This window comes from Patagioenas fasciata, chromosome 3 (assembly GCF_037038585.1).
Source record: "Patagioenas fasciata isolate bPatFas1 chromosome 3, bPatFas1.hap1, whole genome shotgun sequence".
Lineage (NCBI taxonomy): Eukaryota > Metazoa > Chordata > Aves > Columbiformes > Columbidae > Patagioenas > Patagioenas fasciata.
In genome coordinates, this window is record NC_092522.1 from 121,502,272 (window position 1) to 121,522,282 (window position 20,011).

General features: G+C 39.3%; 1 protein-coding gene across 1 annotated transcript in view; it reads right to left on the reverse strand.

Moving 5' to 3' along the window:
• Nucleotides 1–2,423: 2,423 nt before the first annotated feature.
• PKHD1 (PKHD1 ciliary IPT domain containing fibrocystin/polyductin) overlaps nucleotides 2,424–20,011 on the reverse strand; it is a 271,783-nt gene continuing 254,195 nt past the window's right edge. The window contains exons 61-67 of the mRNA XM_065834370.2: nucleotides 19,276–19,411; nucleotides 17,952–18,039; nucleotides 13,945–14,052; nucleotides 10,067–10,222; nucleotides 8,761–8,895; nucleotides 3,295–4,583; nucleotides 2,424–2,820 (exon numbers count right to left, since the gene is read on the reverse strand). Coding sequence (XP_065690442.2) covers nucleotides 4,261–4,583; nucleotides 8,761–8,895; nucleotides 10,067–10,222; nucleotides 13,945–14,052; nucleotides 17,952–18,039; nucleotides 19,276–19,411 — 946 coding nt within the window. The 3' untranslated portion in view covers nucleotides 2,424–2,820; nucleotides 3,295–4,260. The remainder of the gene's footprint in view (nucleotides 2,821–3,294; nucleotides 4,584–8,760; nucleotides 8,896–10,066; nucleotides 10,223–13,944; nucleotides 14,053–17,951; nucleotides 18,040–19,275; nucleotides 19,412–20,011) is intronic.

The window sequence follows — 20,011 nt, forward strand, 5'->3', positions numbered from 1 at the left end:
GAGGGGCAGGAGAACCTCTCTGACCTACTGACCACCCACCCTCCTTCTAATCCACCTCAGGTACCATTGGCCTTCCTGGCCACAAGGGCCCAGTGCTGGCTCATGGTCACCCTGCTGTCCAACAGGACCCCCAGGTCCCTTTCCCCTACACTACTCTCTAATAGGTCATTCCCTAACTTATACTGGAACCTGAGGTTGTTCCTGTCCAGATGCAAGACTCTACACTTGCTCTTGTTATATTTCATTATATCAGAGAAATCCCCATGCAAAAACCCTTTGCTGGTGTGTTCTGAAATCTTGGAACAATTCTACAGTGAATCTAGATTTTGCTCTTGTAATCGTCTTTATAGTGTTGATCAGTAAACCATCACCCAACATTTTGCACATTTTAGTAGGTACAAAGCTGGAATAATTTCAAGCCCTGGCAAAGGAAGAATGATTGAAAAAAAAAAAATCTAAAAAATTTGTGAACCTGCATAATCATTAAGTACCCATAATCATCCTTGGAGGGTTGCATCATGCAGCTTTCCTCATTCACTGAAGGTTTTCTGTCATGGTCCTTAGTCCAGTGAGAGAATTGCTGTAATTCCTCTCTTAATGAGGCTATTCACTGCAGTATCAGAAGCTCAGAGAAAAGCCTTCTCGCTGGACTCTTGCATCTTTTACTTGCCATTTATACTTCTCATCCTATAGAAATAAATGCCATATAAATGTTATAATAAATAGAGTTTGGGAGTTATACCATATAGAGATGATGAAAGGGTTTATAATCTCATTGCTGTTATTTGGTTTTTCTTTTCTTTTTTTTTCTTTTTTTTTTTTAATTTTGTCTTAGGCACACAACTCCTTCAACCCAGACTGTAATTAATTTTACTACATCACCAGTTATCGCTGCTCCCTAACCAGGCTTGTCATTTTAATTTTTCACAGGCTTTCTTTTTTTCTATCAATGTGCCTGTTTCTGTATCTTCGTGAAGTCTCATCAACTCTGGCCCAAAGCCTTAGGCAAATTTGACTGTAATGCACTCCTCTACTTCAGACATAAGAGTAAAAAAAATCACTTTCACAAAATGGGTAAAAAAAATAAAAAAAGAATAACACTTTTGACCACACATTGTCGAGGATTTCATACAAGCCTGGAAATTGGTTGGAAAAAAGGCATCCTTTCAGCTACAGTCTTATTTATAAAGGAACTCAAGTGTTATTGGAGATAGGAGACTACTGAAAAAAAGTTAGCGTGTGGAAACCCCAAATCCAACAAACTTAATGAAATTTTTGCCACTGGCTGCTGTTGAGCCAAATTTGTCAAATTTCACTGACATTTAACATGATGATCAAGAAAGACTTTGGGTCTTGAAGGACAGGTGAATATAGAGACTTTTGCATTTGTTTTGCCTGCACTTTGAAGGTTTACTTGGTATTCAGTGTGGGAAGATTAGAACCCTGTTGAGCCTAAATGTATTTGCTGAAAGGACTTTGTGTTCTTTGAAGAGCTGGCCTGATTATGGGCAGTGCTAGAGCATGAGTCTTTGCCACAACATGCCTATAGGCTTCTCTGAAAAGCTGAGCTGAAATCCTGGTTTTTAGTCTGCACAAGATCTTCCTATGAATGAGTATTTCAACACAAAAATTTACCCATAAAGCATCCATGCAAATGTGGAAACCACTGTTTTTCTAATGACAGTGCAAGGATTAAGGAGATCTCAACAATACGAAGACTAAGAGTTGAGCAGGATCACCAAAAGTACTGATCATGGAATCATGGAATAATAGAATCAAAGAATGACAGAATAGTTTGGATTGGAAGGGACCTTCAAAGGTCATCTAGTCTAAACCCCTGCCATAAGCAAGCAAGACTGATAGCAAAAAAATAATGTCACGATGCCCCATGAGCCAAACTGGTGTCTGAAAGTTTGTAAAACGAAGCTTTTGTCTTGGGACATGAGATGTGTATTCTATTTCTTTGCTAGGAAATCCTGGTACAGTTTGGACATGTCTGTTCATCTAACTGTACATTCCCTGTGAGATGTTTTCTCCTTCACCTGTCTAGCTGGAAAAGTTTTAAAAATCAGTCTGTCTCTTCATCAACCATAGAGTAGTAGGATTCCATTTCATCCAAGTGCTGTTGCAATCAGTCTAACACCAATTATTTTTTGAAAAGATGCTGCCTAATATTTAACCATGTTATTCAGCCACTAAGTCTTAGTCACGTCTTCTCTCTCTCTGATCACCACACTGATTATTTTTTTCTTGATTCTCATCACAAGATCCCCTAAATTTCTTACTTACTCAGGACTCACTTCACGTTTGCACAGATTTTTCATCATGTTCTGTTTCACTTTCTCCCCACTTCTTTCCTATGATCCACCATTCATTCAGTTAATGCACAGCAGTGTGGGAAACCAAGATCAAGAACGCCACAGTTTAAGAATTTTTAGCCCTGCTTATTCCATTAGAGGTCTAGACACACAAGACATTATTTATTCTGTAAACACAGATTGATAAATGCAAGGATTATGAATTAAAGGATTAATTAAAGCCCTTAACTGCTTCCAGTATGTTTGTTTTTTCCTAAAAAGAAGGCTTCATTGTAGAATTTTTGCAAATCATTTGTATTGCATATTATTTGCATATTATTTGCATAAACTACGACATTTGTAATTATATATTACTTGTTCTCACGCTGCTTGGATATGACAAAGTCACTTACTAGGAGTAGAACTACTGAAGGGGAGTGGAGTTCAGGAGATGGAGGAATTGCTTATCTGCAGAGCGGAAAGGATCTCCTACCACGTGAGAGCATCTAAAGCTGGGTATCAGCTGTGGAGGAAAGGAAGGATCTCCAAATCATTTCACCAAACCTGATGTCTCTGCACGGTATATCTTCTTCTTGGGATGTGGAAACATGAGGCTTAGGGATCTACCATGTTTAGTCACATAAAATAATACTTTGACCTCTGAAGAAAACACTGTAAGAAATTGCTTTCCCACAACATGGAAGAGGTGAGAAGGGCTGATCTGTTGCACTTAATAAGTCACTCATTCATAAACAACTTAAGCCAGAAAAGCTCCTGTGCAGTCATCCAGAAGCCTGGCTCACCATAAAATCATTGTGATTTTACCAGAAAATGATGCTTATAAACAGTATAATGCAGAAACCAATGCTGGTGAATCTATTTTTGTGTCTAGAGAATCCTGTAGATCATTGACCAGCATCTGCACCTTAGGTCCTTCAGCTTCAAGTGAATTCTTTTGTGGTTGTTTTCACTTTTTCTTCAAATTGAGATTTCTTACCTGCTCTTCCACTGCTGATCTGGGCAGAAACATCTCTTCCTGCTTCAGTATTTTTTCTGCGGAGGAATATAAATTTTATATTGTGCCACCAGGCCACCTTGTAGCCACAAATCTTATGTTACAGAGAGGGCATAGTAAAATCCCTCATCTTCCAGTTCAGTAGAACAAAGCACAGAAGAGTTCTCTGAGCAACTGGAGAACATCAGCATTGTTATTATCATTCATAAAGAGTAGTGTTCATAACAAGCCAGTGATTTAAAGGTGTTAGAAAACAATGACATGGTGAATATTTAACTCAGCAAAATACTTTAATTAAAAAAAAAAAAAACAAAAACAACGCAAATTTAATTAGGGGGAAATGGAAGAACTTATTCAAGTCAGAGTGAAATGGGAATTGAATATATATTTGTTTTTCCTCAGAAAAAAGGAAAAGATTTATGCACATACTGAGGTTCTTCGAATGAAACTAAAGGCATGATTGGAAGAAATAGGAAAATTTCCAAATATTTGTATACATGTATACATACCAATTGGCATTGCTCGAGCCACTAAGACTACATCAGTGTCATTATATCGAAGTGTCAGAAATCTGATCATCTGCACTGATGAATCGTTAGGTTAATCTCTGAATGTTTTTGAATGTAACCTCAAAGTTGACCCAGCTATTCAGCTAGAATTCCCCCAGACAACTTTTGGAGAGAGTTTTCAAGGTGTCAGAAGGACTACACTCAACAGGCAGTTTAGATGTATGCACCCTATTTTGGACACAGACATGGCCAGAGTCTCCCAGTTGGCTACAGATACAGGTAACAGGTTCATTTGTACAGGTGCAGTGTGGCAGTTTGGTTACTCACATTAACACATATGTTTTTCTCTAATCACAGGGATAAAAGGCTCAGCTTTGTGTTGGCTGCAAACCAGGCAAAGCTTGCTTTATCGGTGGTCTACCACCTCACATCACTTCTCTTACACCTCTGCTGCTACCACTGCAACATGGTCTCCAACATTATTCTGAGGTCTGGGCAGCTTTTTGGTCTTCTCTCTCTCGCCGTTGTAGCCAACTGAAGGCTGAGGAACATCCTTCTGGTTGGAATGCCTTGGGACTGTTGGCTGCTGAAGTTCCAGAGAATCACCAGGAGATGTTCCTTCACTTGGCTGTTGTTGTTGGACACTGTTCCTACCTGAAGAAAATGTGCTTATCTTTCTCACCACCTTGGTTTCACAGGGATGCAGGTTCAGCTCCTCCGGTTGTTCTGTGACATGTCCCACCGGTCCTGTTCCTTCCATATCTGCGAAACCAAGTATTGTTTGTGCTTTACAATAATTGTAAGGCCTTACCTTCACATTGTTTACCCTTCTATGCCTTTACTGTGTATTAAAGATGTTAATGAAAAAGCAGTTTTGTTTGGGGAAATAATTACAACGGGTCAAAAATTTCAGTTTGACAGAAATCAGTGGTTAAAACTGAATAACCACAAACTGTGCTCATGAATAAATACACATCAACCAAAACAACTAGTTTGATACACTAGCAGCTTCTAGAGTACCCTCCAATGGTTTTCAAATATTTCACTAAATGCCTAAAAATGGAGTATATAGAATACATCTGGTTAATAAGCTATGTATTGCTAAGACTGAGAATAAATTTAATACTACACACCTAAAAAACACATCAACTCTCTTTGAATCAGATTGTAATGTAAGGTAGAACTTTACGTTTCTAACATTTGGATCCTACTGAATGCAAAGACTGCTGCTTAAAAAATGATGTTGAAAAAAAAGCAGAAAAAGCAAAATATACACTGTATATTTTTCATGTGAAAATGAAAAATGTTCACATTTTAATAAACCAAAGAGTTATCAACCACCGAGGCAGAATCACTTGTAGTGTTACAGCAGATGGCTTCTGAGTTGGCAGGGTGTGCTATTACTCCAGTGCAAGACAGGCAGCCTGCCTCACCTGGATGCTTAAAAACATTTGTAAAATGCTTGCAATCTTCCCCCTTCCGCCCTGAATATAAGATTAAATTAGCCCAGACCCAAACTTCTTATACTCGTTCCAAATTCAGAACTAGTTCTAGTCCACATAGCTCACATGTTAGAGGACAATACCAGCTTTCACAGTCTGTTCATCATAATATATTATAGGTCTTTTCCACAAATGATCCCAGAAAATGTGCCGCTACAACTCCCTCTTTTTCAGGATTGTCACTGAAGTTCAACCCTTAGCAGGGTTAATAATAATTTTGCCGTGTCTTTATTTATTTTGTACAATTCCCCTATTTCTTTATGATTATATTCACTTTTCCCATTTAGAAGTGGTGGATTTTTTAACAACTTTCAATTTCAGGATTATGCTTCCTGGAAATCCACTGGAAAGTTGTCCATAAATTTTCAGTAGTCACACATTTCATGTGTAACAGTTTTCTTTCCTAACATACCTTAACATTAGGTAGTTGGCTATTTTGAAATACAGATTACAAAAATGTCTAGTTTCAATTTTCTCCCTTATACACATAAACTAGATGATCAGGTCATAATCGCTTATACCAGAGCTTCATGTTATTTCCTGATATATATTGATGCCCCCTCCATCTTCAAAGGTACCATTTTCAACTGTGAAAATCGGTATTTTCAAATGAGTTTGAGTTAACAGAAGAGGCTCAAAGTTTTCTGGATATGAACAGTTTCAAGGATGAAATACTGCCTTGAGGTTTGTATTAAATAATAATCTAAAATATCCTGATTTTTTAATTAAATACAAATTATTCAATATCAGTAAAGCACATGATTAACTAGCTTAAATACCAGCAAACAGAGTTCAGGAAATAATTAAATATGGGAAATAATTCTCAGAGGTGGGGATGTGTGGCAGTACCATTGAAATGGGTAATATTTTGGTTCCACCAGTGATTTGGAATTCAAACTAAAATCAATTCTGATGAAATTTTGTGAAAGGTGGAAAAAATGGCAAACTGATAGAAAGGAAGAAGGAGGAGCTGATCTAAACATCCTAGGAGCATGGGATGCAGAACCTCTTCAGGAATACAACAGTGATTTCTGAGTGATGGTGGCCAAGGATTTCAGAATAAAGATCAATCAGGTATAATGTGAAAGGACTGGAAATTGAAGCTAGGAAGTGTAAGCTGTTAAAGGATAAAACTTTTCAATGGTGATGATGAACCAAAGTAATAAATTGTAAAAACACCAAAGAAACAACATGTTCCTCCACTTCCAGATGTTGTTCTGTTAACCATGCGTTAGTCCATAAAAATTATTTAATTCAAAAGAGATCTGATTATGCGAAGCTGAGGAGTTTTTTTTTTGCTGCACCAAGTTCAGACAAGGTAATATATTGATCCCTTCTTGCCTGCAATACTGCATAACCTATGAAATAAAAAGACTCTACCTTGCAAGACTTACTGTGGTGACTAAGAATAAAAACTCTAAACACTTAATTGTATTAGAAAGGGGGGAAGAGCTATAAAGCATAAACTCAACAAAAAGCTGCAGTTTTGATTTCTTTTCTCTCTCTCCAAAACCAACAGCGCTTTAAATAGAAGGAAATCAAACATTAGACATTTCCAAGTCATATGTATTAAATTCACTTAAGATATTGTTATCCTTGTTTAGATTTGAACATATTGGGGAATCTTTTTGTCTTGCAACAACTCCTAAAAGACTTTAAGTGGCTGGATTACCTATTTCTAACAACAACAAAAAAAATCTTTCCATGAATTATTTACATGATGGCTCCAATCAACGGTATACCTGTCAGACTCCCCAGCCAAAATGAAAGTTCACTATGTAAAGGTACCAGGGGAGAATGGCAGCCTCCCACTGCGAGTTTATAGACAGAACTAAGTCAGCACGCATTATGTGTCAGAGCTGACATCAGACAGAATCAGATCCTTTGATCTCAGACCTCCACAGGAAGCTTAGATCTCAGACAAATTAGATAAAAAATGAATTTATAACAGATACGTATCCTAAGGCACACAGCTGAATGCTGTGTTTTGGAGAAGCACAGCAAATATCAAAACACATAAACTGCAGAATTTCATCTCTCCTTCTCTGTCTCCCTCTGCTTTTGTGATGGATGCTAATTAAAAGGAGATAAAAATCCAGCTCGCCTCTTCCTGTCTCTTATGTAATCCACAGACTTTGGAAAGGAGGAGGAGGAAAAATTCCCGAAACACAGCAAATGGGTAGTTCAGAGGGGTTATCCGAATGTCCTTAGATCTACACTGTTGTCAGGTGAGACAAAAGAAAACCCCAACCAACTACTGTAAGAACACTTCACACTTGCAGAAAAGGAAACCAGTGCTTTATGCTGCCAGCCACATGCCCCCGAGGCTGTCTGCTTTTCCATGACCTCAGAAGGAGTCATGTTTGATCAGCAGAGGATGAAAAGACAAGTCTCGAGGAGGTGTGTGGAAAGGGGTGTTTGTGGCAGGGACCTTGGGGACTAAAGGGGGACACGGAGGGGAGTGGGTAGAAATGGAGCTGCTTTGAGGGTCTAGAGAACAAGTCTGATGAGAAGTGGCTGAGGGACCTGGGGAGGATTACCTGGAGAAAAGATGGCTGAGGGGAGACCTGTGTCTCTACAACTACCTCAAAGGAATCTGGAATGAGAGGGGGGTCAGACTCTTCTCCCAAGTAACGAGTGATAGAACCAGAGGAAACGGCCTCCAGTGGCACCAGGGGAGGTTTAGACAGGATACTGGGAACAATTTCTTCATGGAAAGGGTTGTCAGGCATTGGAACAGGTTGCCCAGGGAAATAGTGGAGTCACCATCCCTGGAGGGGTTTAAAAGACATGTAGACGAGGTTCTTAGGGACATGGTTTAGTACCAGTGTTGGGTTAATGGTTGGACTCGTTGATCTTGAGGATCTCTTCAACAAAAATTATTCTAAGATTCTATGATGTGCTGGCTTGGACTCACTGCTCAGCCAGCACAACGTGAAGATCCAGTGAGTGGTGGAGGTAAACGACATCAAGAAAATGAGTCAGGAGTGTTTTTCCTATCTCCAGTGTACATTGTTGCAGCCCTCCATAGCCTTTAATCTTGTCCAGAGCTGTTTGAGCACTGTTCTGTTATTGCCACAGCACTTGGAGACCTGGGCAGGAGAAGCCCTGTTGCTTCAGGCATGCTGGGGACACTGGGAGTGTAGGTCCCTGTCCCACTCCAGACACACTGGGTGAAACCATGGAAATCATTGAGCAAGAGGGATTATGCTGCTGACTTCTGTGGAGCTAGGGTTTCACACAATATATATAAAAGGAGATAAAATGACAAATAGGAAAATATCAAGGAGGAGAAGAAGGAGGAGGTAATAAAGTGATAGAACTGAGAAGAACTGCACCAGTGATCCTATACAAACCTGTAGTGTGTTGAGAGACCTATACCACTTTTCATGTCCAACTGTGCATAAATTTGAAATATTGCCAAAGGTCAGTCTCACCTCCTGCTACAGGCACACCACATTCGTTTTCTTCATGGTTGTAGCAAGGCTGGATTTGAGCTGCATGAGGTTGTGCTTGTTTACAGGGTGCCTTGGTACTGGGCTTTGGTACATCAGCTCGTTCAGTCCTCGCTTCTGTAATGAAACAAACAATCACATCACTCTAAATCCACCCACAGCTCAGCAGCAACTGTCAATTCAAGCTGGTGAATTAACAGATAACCTAGAAGTGTTTGTTTTCTGCCCAAAAGTAGAGAGAGTTCCTCTATGTTCATGCCATCTTGTGTTTTGTTATTCAGGACCCCACCCATTCTCTTCAGTAAAAATCTTACCTTATGCTGCCACTATGTTCAGTAATACTAGTGCAGCTAGTGCACATGGTGCAGTGAAGGTGAAAGACCATTTAGCATGGGTTTGCCAGGTTACTTGAACACAAATGTTTGGAGAAACTAGTGAGAAGGTCTTGAAACTAGTGAGAGATGTCTTATTAACTGGGATGTGCATTTACTCCTGTGAGTTACCTGCACATTTGACTAGGTCCTAACTCCAGTTAGCATATCTGAAAGGTAAAGTTATGGTAACTCTCAACATATCCAGAAGTTTAAGGTGGCTCTTTGGTAATCAAGACACCAACAGTTGCAGTCATGCTGTTTTATCTTCAGTTCTTCTCTTGCACAAACAACTTTATGCTTTCTGCAATGGGAAAGCCTCCTTGAGGTAGAAATATTTGTTTTAAGGACAATGCTAAAAAGAAAACGACCTTAAGGTAGATCAGTAGAGGTGTGGATTTGGTTGGGGAGAACTCCAGACAAGCTGTAGACCTCCCATTACAACTTTTTCTTATATGATGCTGATAGTGTGATCTGGGATGTGAGTGTGGCTGTGCCCCTGTTCCTTTGGCATTCACACCGCAGTTGTGTCTGGCCCTGTGTCAGCAGCAAGCCTTTGTAAAACCTCACCACAGTAATATTTGACAATTTCACCCTATATCTGGAAAATACAGAAGCTGAACAGATCATTAAAGTCACCACAAATATTTCCTTTGTTTTTCAGTTACTTGTCTGCCCCATAGTAATCTGATTTCCCTCACATTTCACAGACAGTTAAAACTCTTTTCAACCAGGACTCAGGTATTTGTTACAGGCACAAAACCACATAGCCCTGAATTATGAGCTATACTACTAACTGCTGAACTTAGAGCTTTCTATGAGTGCCATTTTCTGAATCCTGTTGTGGCCACTCTGAAGATTTTTAAATAAAGCAGGGAGTCTGCAAGTATAAATTTTAGTGGGCATTTCCAACTTACTGTTACTTTTGCTCTTCTTGAACCAGCAGAATGCAAGAGTGAGGATGAATGTAGATGCTGCTGAGCCCAACATGACAACAAGGATTGTGCTGGCCTTCACTCCCATGGGGACAGGAAAGATGGTAAACGGCTGAGACAGCACAGCAAACGTAGCCCCTGAGAATTTAAAGCAGTCAGAGTTTATTACAAAAGTAAGAACACTGGTTTCACAGCTAAAACTCCATGTTATAGCCTTTCAACAGTGATGATGCTCTTAAAAATGCATGCAGGAACAAACCATAAGTCCTTTTATCTCTGTGCCCAATATTAGCCTACAATATTTATTTGGAACTGAGTGCCACAACAAAAGTAGATACGTAACAATACTTCTCCAAAATAAATTTCAAGCTTTCAGTGCTTCCCAAAGCAGAGGCAACCTCTTTATATTTAACTCTCTTTAATATTTCTTCCACGAATTTGTCCAGCTGACTACCAAACCCAGGAAAGTGTCTATTTCTGAGGCCAAACAGACCAGTCACAGGCAAAAAACATGCACATTCTGCCTAGCAAAGCAGAGAAGATGGTTACAGCAAGAAAGGTGCTAAGTTTTACACAGCTTTTAGAGGTTATACCTGATTCATATAAATTCATGTTGTGGGGAACCTAGAAACATTCACTATCATTAACCTTCATTAAGGTCCAAGATGTAGAAAACTCCTGGTCAACTTGTAAATATTTTCCACCATGTTGATAGTGAGCATTATAAACAAACAAAAAAATCTGTGTGTTTGCTGTTAGCATAGTAAGTATTTTGTCTCTTGACCAACACAAGCTTTAGGTAATGCTCTTCATTCAGAGATCCCAAAGTTTTATGTAAATGAAGCCAGAATCAAGCCAGTGACTACTCGTATTTTCTGTGGTCAAGAGTTCATTTGATGTCAGCATCTGAGCTTCAAGGACTGGAAGTTGCCTAATACTGCCATCTTAAAAATCAGAAACAAAGAGAGGTTTTGGTTCCCCAGACCAAAAATTTGTTTTGGAAGTCAAAACCACATTTTGAATGGAGATGTTCCTAGGAAGGACAGGATTTTAACTAAACTGGCCCTAGTACTTTCTGTAGACCAGTTTGAAGGATGTGGATTGGTGTATCAACTCATTACCTGTCTTATTACTTGACTCATCAGTGTTAATCCCACAATTCTAATAATTTTGGTGGATTAATTTTTCTTTTTCTTGTTTGAGTTCCACTTTTAATAGAAATCCAAAATCAGAAATACTGTCAGATGGAGTCTTGGAGACTAGGGTAGGTAGGTGTAAGTACTTTTATCTGAAATTATTAGATTTGTGTGAACATTGTCCACTTGAACAATGCTGAGCTTCATCAGAACAATGTGGGAAGAATGGTCCAATTGGGAAAAATTTGCCTGCAGGTATGAACATAACCAGTTGAGGGGAAAGAAATAATCTCATAGATATCAAGGTCTCTACCCAGGCAGGTGCTTGAAGGTTCTTCACTCTGTTCTAATAGTGTGTGAGTAGAGTGCTATTGGTTTGAATGGAAAGTGAGTGGGATCCATATTAGTCAAGTGAATATTATTGTAAAACAAGAAACAAAACTACACAGCAGGGCTATGAATAGTTTATTCTCCACAGGAACTACCACTAACGAATTTGGTATTATTGCACTCAACATCAGCTGCATCTTCTGACCTGTCTATAAATCACAAAATATGCCAGGGCACGCATAGAAATCTGATCATGGAAAAGTATCCCAAACATCTACCAACTGATTGTCTTTTTTGTTTTTATTTATGTCAACCAGTAAACAAATATCTTCAGTAAGTCTGACCTTCATTCTGTCTCTAGCATGGTTCCCAATTATGAACAAGCAAAAGGGATTGGGGTTTTTTTATGCATACTTTTGCAATGCATATTAAAAGTGTACAATACTCTGATTTGCAAAGGTGATACACAGATGCACCAGCTGCCCATATTGTGAGCTGAAAACACCTCTTTGCAACACTCTGACTAAGTGAACCTTCTTTAGCAGGTGGGTTGGACTAAGTGGTCTCCAGAGGTCCCTTCCAACCCCAAGTATTCTGTGATTCTGTAAATATTTCATGAAAGAGATCTGCATTTGACCTTTGTTCAGAGGAAAGAAGATTTTGTGATTCCCCTGAAGTAGCTTTCAAAACAAATTTCATTAAGCTGTTTTTCCCACTAAAGAGTCAAATCCGGTGAGCTGCGGACTTTCCATCTGCTCTCACTGAAGTGAAGACAATGGGAGGTGCAGGTGCTCAGCAGCATACAACCTCAAAATAGACACATGTTCCCCCTTCAAATGTCCACCTCTAAGTACTCACTGCACCCCAATTCTCCCTTTGCAAAGCCATGGGCAACACTTGATGTTTATTAGCCACCTGTGACTAGGAGGAACAAATATTTCTCATGAAAAAAAATCTGGATCTTCATTTATTCCCAGGAGTTTCTTGGATTGTAAATGCTATCCTATGCCATTGTCTGTACCATGTTGTACAATACCATCCATAAGTGTATTGACCTCCATCCAAAGGTGGTTTGATCTGCTCTTGCTATTCCTTTCTATGAAGATAGGCAGTTTGGAAAAATACAGTATAAATGTAACTTTCTTCTGTTTATTTTAGCTGAGATTTTTTTTTCATTAGCCATTTCTGCTTGATCACTTCACCTGTCTGGTGCACTTGTTCTCTCTGTTTTGTTTTATTTGTTTGGGGTTTTTTTGTCTGGCTGAAACAAGTCACTCTCTCTCAGAATTATCTCATTACAAATAGTCTGTACCTACTCCGATTTTGAGATCATCTACAAATAGAGGTAAACAAAATTCTGTTCAGTATTTCAAAATAGTGCTTGTCAGGGCTTTATGTAGTGGCACACACACCACTTTACCTCTTCTGGAAATAGGTCTAGCTGTCCTTCTTAGGCTTCTTTCTATCTTATGAGTCTTAGATTATATACATATATATATATATATATGTATATATGGTGATATCTATATCTATCTCTATCTAGATATATATCCATATATATGTACACATATATGTATGTATTTAATAGCAGAATAGAGACTTTACATACAGTCTTAAAACACCTGTATATTAATATGTCTTCAGACTACACACCGGAGAGCATGTTCCTGCTTTTGTATTGACTTGCCTCGACAGTCAGACTGAGACGAGAAACCAACACTTCGACTCCTACATAGATTCAGAGATAAATTAGATAAATTCAGACCCCCAAACAGTTGATCAGGTGGTTCTTTAATGCAGATACCCTGAGGTTTTCACAAGACGGAGTTAATGTGGTGTCTTATCCTCAATGTGCCAATGTCCTGGAGGTCCCAATGTCACCTCTGCAAACTGTCAGGGATACTCTAGCAGACCCCAATCCCAAAGGCACAATTCTGAGTGTGCGTAACCTGTTGCACCTGTAAAGATGGTCGGGTGCAGGAAAACAGTGGGTGAAAGGCACTACTAAAGTAACTGATAGAAAATTATGGAACAGAAGGAAAAAAAAAATAAGAAGAACACTCAATTTATAGGAAAAATTTTGCTTTGGTGGCTTAGCTGACCTTAAGTAACTGATTCCTCCAAGGGATTCATAGCTAGGAAATTCAGAAAGAAAAAGGTAACATCCTCTCCTTCTTTCTAATATCTCATTTTGATTTTGGGGGTAGCACAGAAATCACCCAGCTCTCTTGCTGCCTGGGTGATACCAATTTAGACATGTAAAAGAAGTCCAGGTACCTAGAGGTGTGGCACTGCTTCACTCATTCAAACGAAGCTCAACTCCTCTTTTACAGATCTAGGGGTTTGAGTTCCATTAGCAAATCAAAAATAAACCATGCAGAAAATGGAGCTTACCTGGAGGTGATGTGACAGTGAACACAAGTTTCCAGTTTGTGCCTGAACTAGAAACAGCCAGGCCGGAAAAGCTTGCACATCCATCTACAACCGGTACTTGGGTGAGCCCTGTAGAGTAATAAAAAATTGCATTGCAATTAACAGTGTCCACATAAGAACCACCTAAGTCCCACCAAGAGTCCTTGTGACTTAAGGAGGACTTCAGAAAGCTTAATTTCAGCATCCTTTCTAATCATAAACTTTTTGACTGATCCCAGAGGTTTCATATAGGGTCAGGTCTTCAGATTTACATGGGTGCTGAATTTCTGATAGACTGAAGAACCTTAGCTTCTGAATCTTGGTTCCCTGAGTTCGTTGTGAAGTGGCATTTACTGTACGTGTCTATATCATGAGGGTGTGACATGAATACAGATGTTAAAGGGAAGAAGGTAATGGGAGCTATACGGATGCACCAGAAAGTTCCAGATACTCATCTTTTTAATTTAATACATGTATTGTGTCACTAAGTGTTTCACCAAGGTTAGGATAGTATTACTGAGAGTCATGATCTCAAGGAGCCTATCACTGCAGCCAAGGGAAAAGAGTTGACTATTTTAACGCTTTTCTGATTTGCTGCTGTTTCACCTCATCACTTGGGTATATTACCTCTTGTCCTACTATCAAATAATTTCGAACTTTTCTCCAACCCTTTCAGACACTTTGAAAGGGATTTGGCCATGAGAAAGGTTTGTGGTGACTGCTCATCGTGGTACAGCAGAAACTTTCAGTTGGAAACCTAGCAGGGGAAAGCTTCATGGGGACCATTAAAATGAACCCAGGAGAACCTGTTCCTCCATCACTTCACCTCTTGTTCTGAGCTATCAGGGAATGCATTCTGGACCACTAGTTATACTTGCCACAGCTCTTAGTTTTTGTAGGCTTTTTAAAAATGTTATAATTTACTTTGCAACTGGATCTCCATTTTATTGTGCGTATCTTTGAGCACTAGCCAAGTCCTGGCCTTTAAGCAATGTTGACCAGGTCTGCGCTTCATTCAGGAGTATCACAGTATCACAGTATGTTTGGGATTGGAAGGGACCTCAAAAGATCATCTAGTCCAATCCCCCTGCTGGAGCAGGAACGCCTAGGTGAGGTTGCACAGGAATGTGTCCAGGCAGGCTTTGAATGTCTCCAGGGAAGGAGACTCCACAACCTCCCTGGGCAACCTGTTCCAGTGCTCTGTTACCCTCACTGAGAAGAAGTTCTTTCTCAAATTTAAGTGGAACTTCTTGTGTTCCAGCTTGATCCCATTGCCCCTTGTCCTATCGTTGTTTGCCACTGAGAAGAGCCTGACTCCATCCTCGTGGCACTCACCCTTTATATATTTATAAACATTAATAAGGTCACCCCTCAGTCTCCTCTTCTCCAAACTAAAGAGCCCCAGCTCCCTCAGCCTTTCTTCATAAGGGAGATGCTCCACTCCCTTAATCATCTTTGTTGCCCTACGCTAAGTAAAGACAGACAAATTCAAAAATGCTGGTTCAGGTGAGGATGAGAAGTCAGAACTTCTTAGGATTTTAGATTTGCTGCAGTGATCACAAACACAAACTTTTGCCAGCTCAAGTGCAACATGAATAAAGGTACAGAGAGTCCGAGTGTGAGAACATTTATACTGTGCAATCCCCATGTCTAAGATATTGAACAGAGTGGTGAAGTAGTAAACTTCTTTATGAGATATCTTGCACTCACAAATGCGTAGGAGCGTCAGTATGGAGACAAGGCTTTTGATGGTAGCCCAGACTGCAGCGCAATTTCTCTGGTTTTATTTCATTTTTTGCTCCTACATCTATATGATATAAACAGCTCCAAGATCTGTTCTTTGGCACTGAAGAACTGGTATGCCCTGACCAGACCTCTTAAACTTTTACAGACCCTAAACAGAGATGCTGCGATGCAAACTGCCTATTGAGGTCAATTCCTTGCTGTGTTGATTCCTGAACCATGGTCAGAAACTACCTGAGACAAGGTCCCGAGCAAAAGTATGCCCCATTTCAATGTTCCAGCAACAGAAATTATGAAGTTGCCCCTCTTCATCGTCTGGTACTATTTAATATACTAATGTCGCAGTTAACTGCGTATATGCTTTCTTATTTTTGTACAACATCTAGGACACTAAATTCCCGATTTCACTGTGAATCTCCAGGACCACCTGTAATAAATAGGCAATTTGTACTGTGAATGGGCTTGCTGGAGTTATGAGAATCTAGATTTCTCCATTTGCTCCAGCCTAATCCCAACTCATTTATATTTATCTGCTCTGCACATGATCCTTCTTATGACAGTATCTGCCCAGACTACCAAGACTTTTCTTGGCTCTGATACTGTAACACTGCTTTTACCGAGGGTCTTGTCAGCTCTGTTCAAATACTTTATAATTGCTACTTCTAGTCTATGATGAAACCTGGAGTACTGTACTGTACTTCTCAACAGAGACTATCTCAGCTCTTGGGCACATATGCTTCAAAGCTTGGAATATTACAGATATATATGGGCGTCTTCACAAAGATCTCTCAGGCAAGCTGGTATTTAACATAGAAGTAAGCTAATTTGGAGCTAAACTTCTTTCCATGAGGCAGTTTGGCTGCTGTCAGATGAAGCAGCCTCAGTGTGCTAGACAGGACGCATTTCGATTAAATGTTGCTTTCATATGCTTCAAAAGACGAGAGCAATAAGGACGTTTGTCAAAGGAAAAACTGCAGCAAACTATTATATGCAGAACATCTGTACTACACAGTTCTTTCTTTGCTGGAGTTTATTGACTATTAATTTGATGCATGTATCTTTTAAAGAATGTGAAATGCATTTCTCTTCAGTGACTTTCTTTCTTTGTTTCTCTCTTTGTTTCTCTCTTTCTTTCTCTCTTTCTTTCTCTCTCTCTTTCTCTCCCTCTTTCTCTCTTCTTTCTTTCTTTCTTTCTTTCTTTCTTTCTTTCTTTCTTTCTTTCTTTCTTTCTTTCTTCCTTCCTTCCTTCCTTCCTTCCTTCCTTCCTTCCTTCCTTCCTTCCTTCCTTCCTTCTTCCTTCTTTCTTTTCTTACTTTTCTGTCTCTATCTTCTCTTTCTGTTCCCTTCCTTCTTTCCTTCTCCCTGTTCTCCGTTCCTCCTTCCTCCCACTGTTAGCCAGTGGCTGATCCAATAATCTGTGCTTCATCTACACCCATGTTTCTAAACCCCTGAGGTGAACCACCCTAAGAAGGCATGAAAAACAGCAGAAAAGACCAAAGGATTTTTCTAACCTGTAAACCTGGAACTATGATGAGGTAGGAACAATTTCCAGTAAAAGAAAACATGGACTGAAAGGGTTTGAAGTTCTGATTTACAACATGAGTGTTAGTTCTCTTCTCCAAATACAAACTTTTCAAGTCAAAACTAACACAAAAATAGCTTTATTTCAAAAACAAAAACCTGTAATAAGAAACCTCACTTTTCAATGTGTGTGCCATTGGCTTACATTTAAAAGTTTTAGCAACGAAAATTAGGATGCTTTATAACCAATATCATTTCCCCTTACTAATTTACAAACACATGATCATTCATAGGTTTCTGGTTCAGCACTGTATCTAGATAAAGTTCTATAGCTAAACATATTCATGACCTCAATAACCTCACGGGAAATGCCCACATGCTTCGAGTTAATTATGAGTTCAGGTCTTTTGATAAATGAGGACCAGAAGAAAAACATTTAAATCCCTCATGAAAAACATTTTCATGTTACAGTATGGTGATTACAAACAATAAGCAGTGGTTTCTTTCTGTACATGGCCAGATCCTTTGCTGAGACAAACAGGTTGTCACTAACTCTGAGGAAGTTGCTCCAATTAGCAATAGCTGAAAATCAAGTATTAGGTTTTCTAATTCTTTTTTGTTTTGTTTCAAACTCAGTATTTCTCAGGGACAACTCCTAAATTTATCACAATTATTCTGAACAGCTGTTTTGCCATAACCCTTGTTATAAGAAAACACATCCAAACCTTTTAGCACCGCCTCAGAGGAGCCCTTGAGGTGAGCTGATACAACCCAAGGTTCTGAGGGGGGCCCCAGTTTGTCAACTCTTCGACCCTGGGAGGAAGAACAAAAGAGAAGAATTAAGATCTTGTCTCCTCAACAAGAGGAAAGAAAGTTCTTATGGTTTTAACAATTGTGATAATTTTTCAATGACTAGAGGTAGGGTAGTTTACATCTGCATGTCACATGTTAAAAATGTCACAAAGCTCAACGTAACTCTTTAAGATGAGCTTAAGCTCAGAGGGACCAGCTTTGGCGACTTTGGGTCAGCTTCAGTTAAGTCGGGCAAGGTTTTCTGCTTTACTTGAAATATCTAGGGTCACATTCACATCACCTATGAAAAGCAGCTAATTTTGACTCTGTGGTTTCTATGGCATTTAAATTCACAGAATTACAGCATGTTTGAGGCTGGATAGGACCACTGGATGTCATTTGGTCCAACTCTCTGCTGCGTCACGGTCATGTAGAAGTGGTTGCCCATTACTATGTTCAGGTGGCTTTTCAATATTTCCAAAGATGGTGACTCCACAAGTTCAACAAAAAAGTAGATTTAGTCATTCTGTTTAGTCAGACTGAAGATTTAAGTTCTTCATACCCTCAGGGAAAGAAACTAATTTTGATACCTGAATTATCCAGCAATAAGAGGTGTGCAGGATCTCGATCCTGTAGTCTATGTATATATAAAAATATTATCTTTCAGGTTTTTTTATTTTTTTGGTGGGAGATATTCTTTTTCAAGCCTAGTAGAAAACCTGAAACATCTGAAGTGGATGAAACTCAAGGAAAGATTCAATTAACTAAATGTAAGTTTTGCATGTCATTTCAGGTAGCCAACAATGTTTGACATACAGCACACTTGGTTTGTGGAAAGGTTTTACCTTTCTATGGGAGCTGCAGAGCAAAGAGTATATTCCACAGCCTACAACACAAGATGCTTTGTGTAGTGAAGTGACGTGAAATAGGAAGAAGCTGAAAGTTTTGTACCCCAAAAGTTGCAAAATCTGTCTCCTGAGTAAAGGATATACTGAGCCGGTTTTATTGTAAAGCAACTTTGCAACCAGAAATAACGTCCACGAAGCTGTCCCAGCTTAGATTTGACACCACACTGTAAAAATGTCCTACCTGGGGCTAGTTATTCTGCGGCTACACTTCTGCCTGTCCAGCAAAATAGGAATGACTCCATAATAGAAAATAGTTTGAAAACACAAATATTTAGCTTTTGGATTGCTTAGTAATGTCAAAATTGGACAGAATTAATAGAAGCATGCAACCACAAGGGGCAAATCCTACCTTCCTGTCCAGGAAAATGATTTTCGGCTGTACAGGAAGCTCTTTGTCAATTTCTCCATCTGAGGGTTGCACCTGAACAGAGATGTTGTAAGGTCTCACATACAAGAATGTTTCTGGATGTTGCTTGCTTCCATTTCTTTCACATGCAAAGGAATGTAAAATTAAAAGAAAAAAAAAAAATCAGAAAATTCATGCTCTGTAAACACCCAATGCTAGTCACAGAGGTAATGCACCTCCTACTTAGGAATGACATGTTACTTTCTGTTCATGGGATCAATTTGTACTTTAGAAATGCAGATGGTAAAACTTGGTGTCTGTTATGAATAGGAAGGAGCACTATACCAAATGGCTACTAGTCTACCTTATCATACCACTTTGATTCCTTGGGTGAGAGCAATATGTATGGAAGTATGAAACAGTCTTCACTTCCAAACAGACAGCACCACCAGAATAATAAAAAATCCTTTTGTTCTAATCCCCAGTTTACAGACGGAAAGGTGAGAAATGAGCAAAATAAATTATGTCCCTTATATCGCATTGGAAGAACGGGGATTTTATGGATGCACAAACTTAATGCCTCAGCCCAAAAACCCTTGTTGCAATGTACTGATAACAGCAGAGGCTGAAATCTGTTTGTCCAGCAGAAAGGTTTACAATGAACAAAGTTTCGGTTCCTCTGCACAAGCACATCACTCACAGGGCTTTACCGCACTTCTTCACCCTGCCATACCCGTGT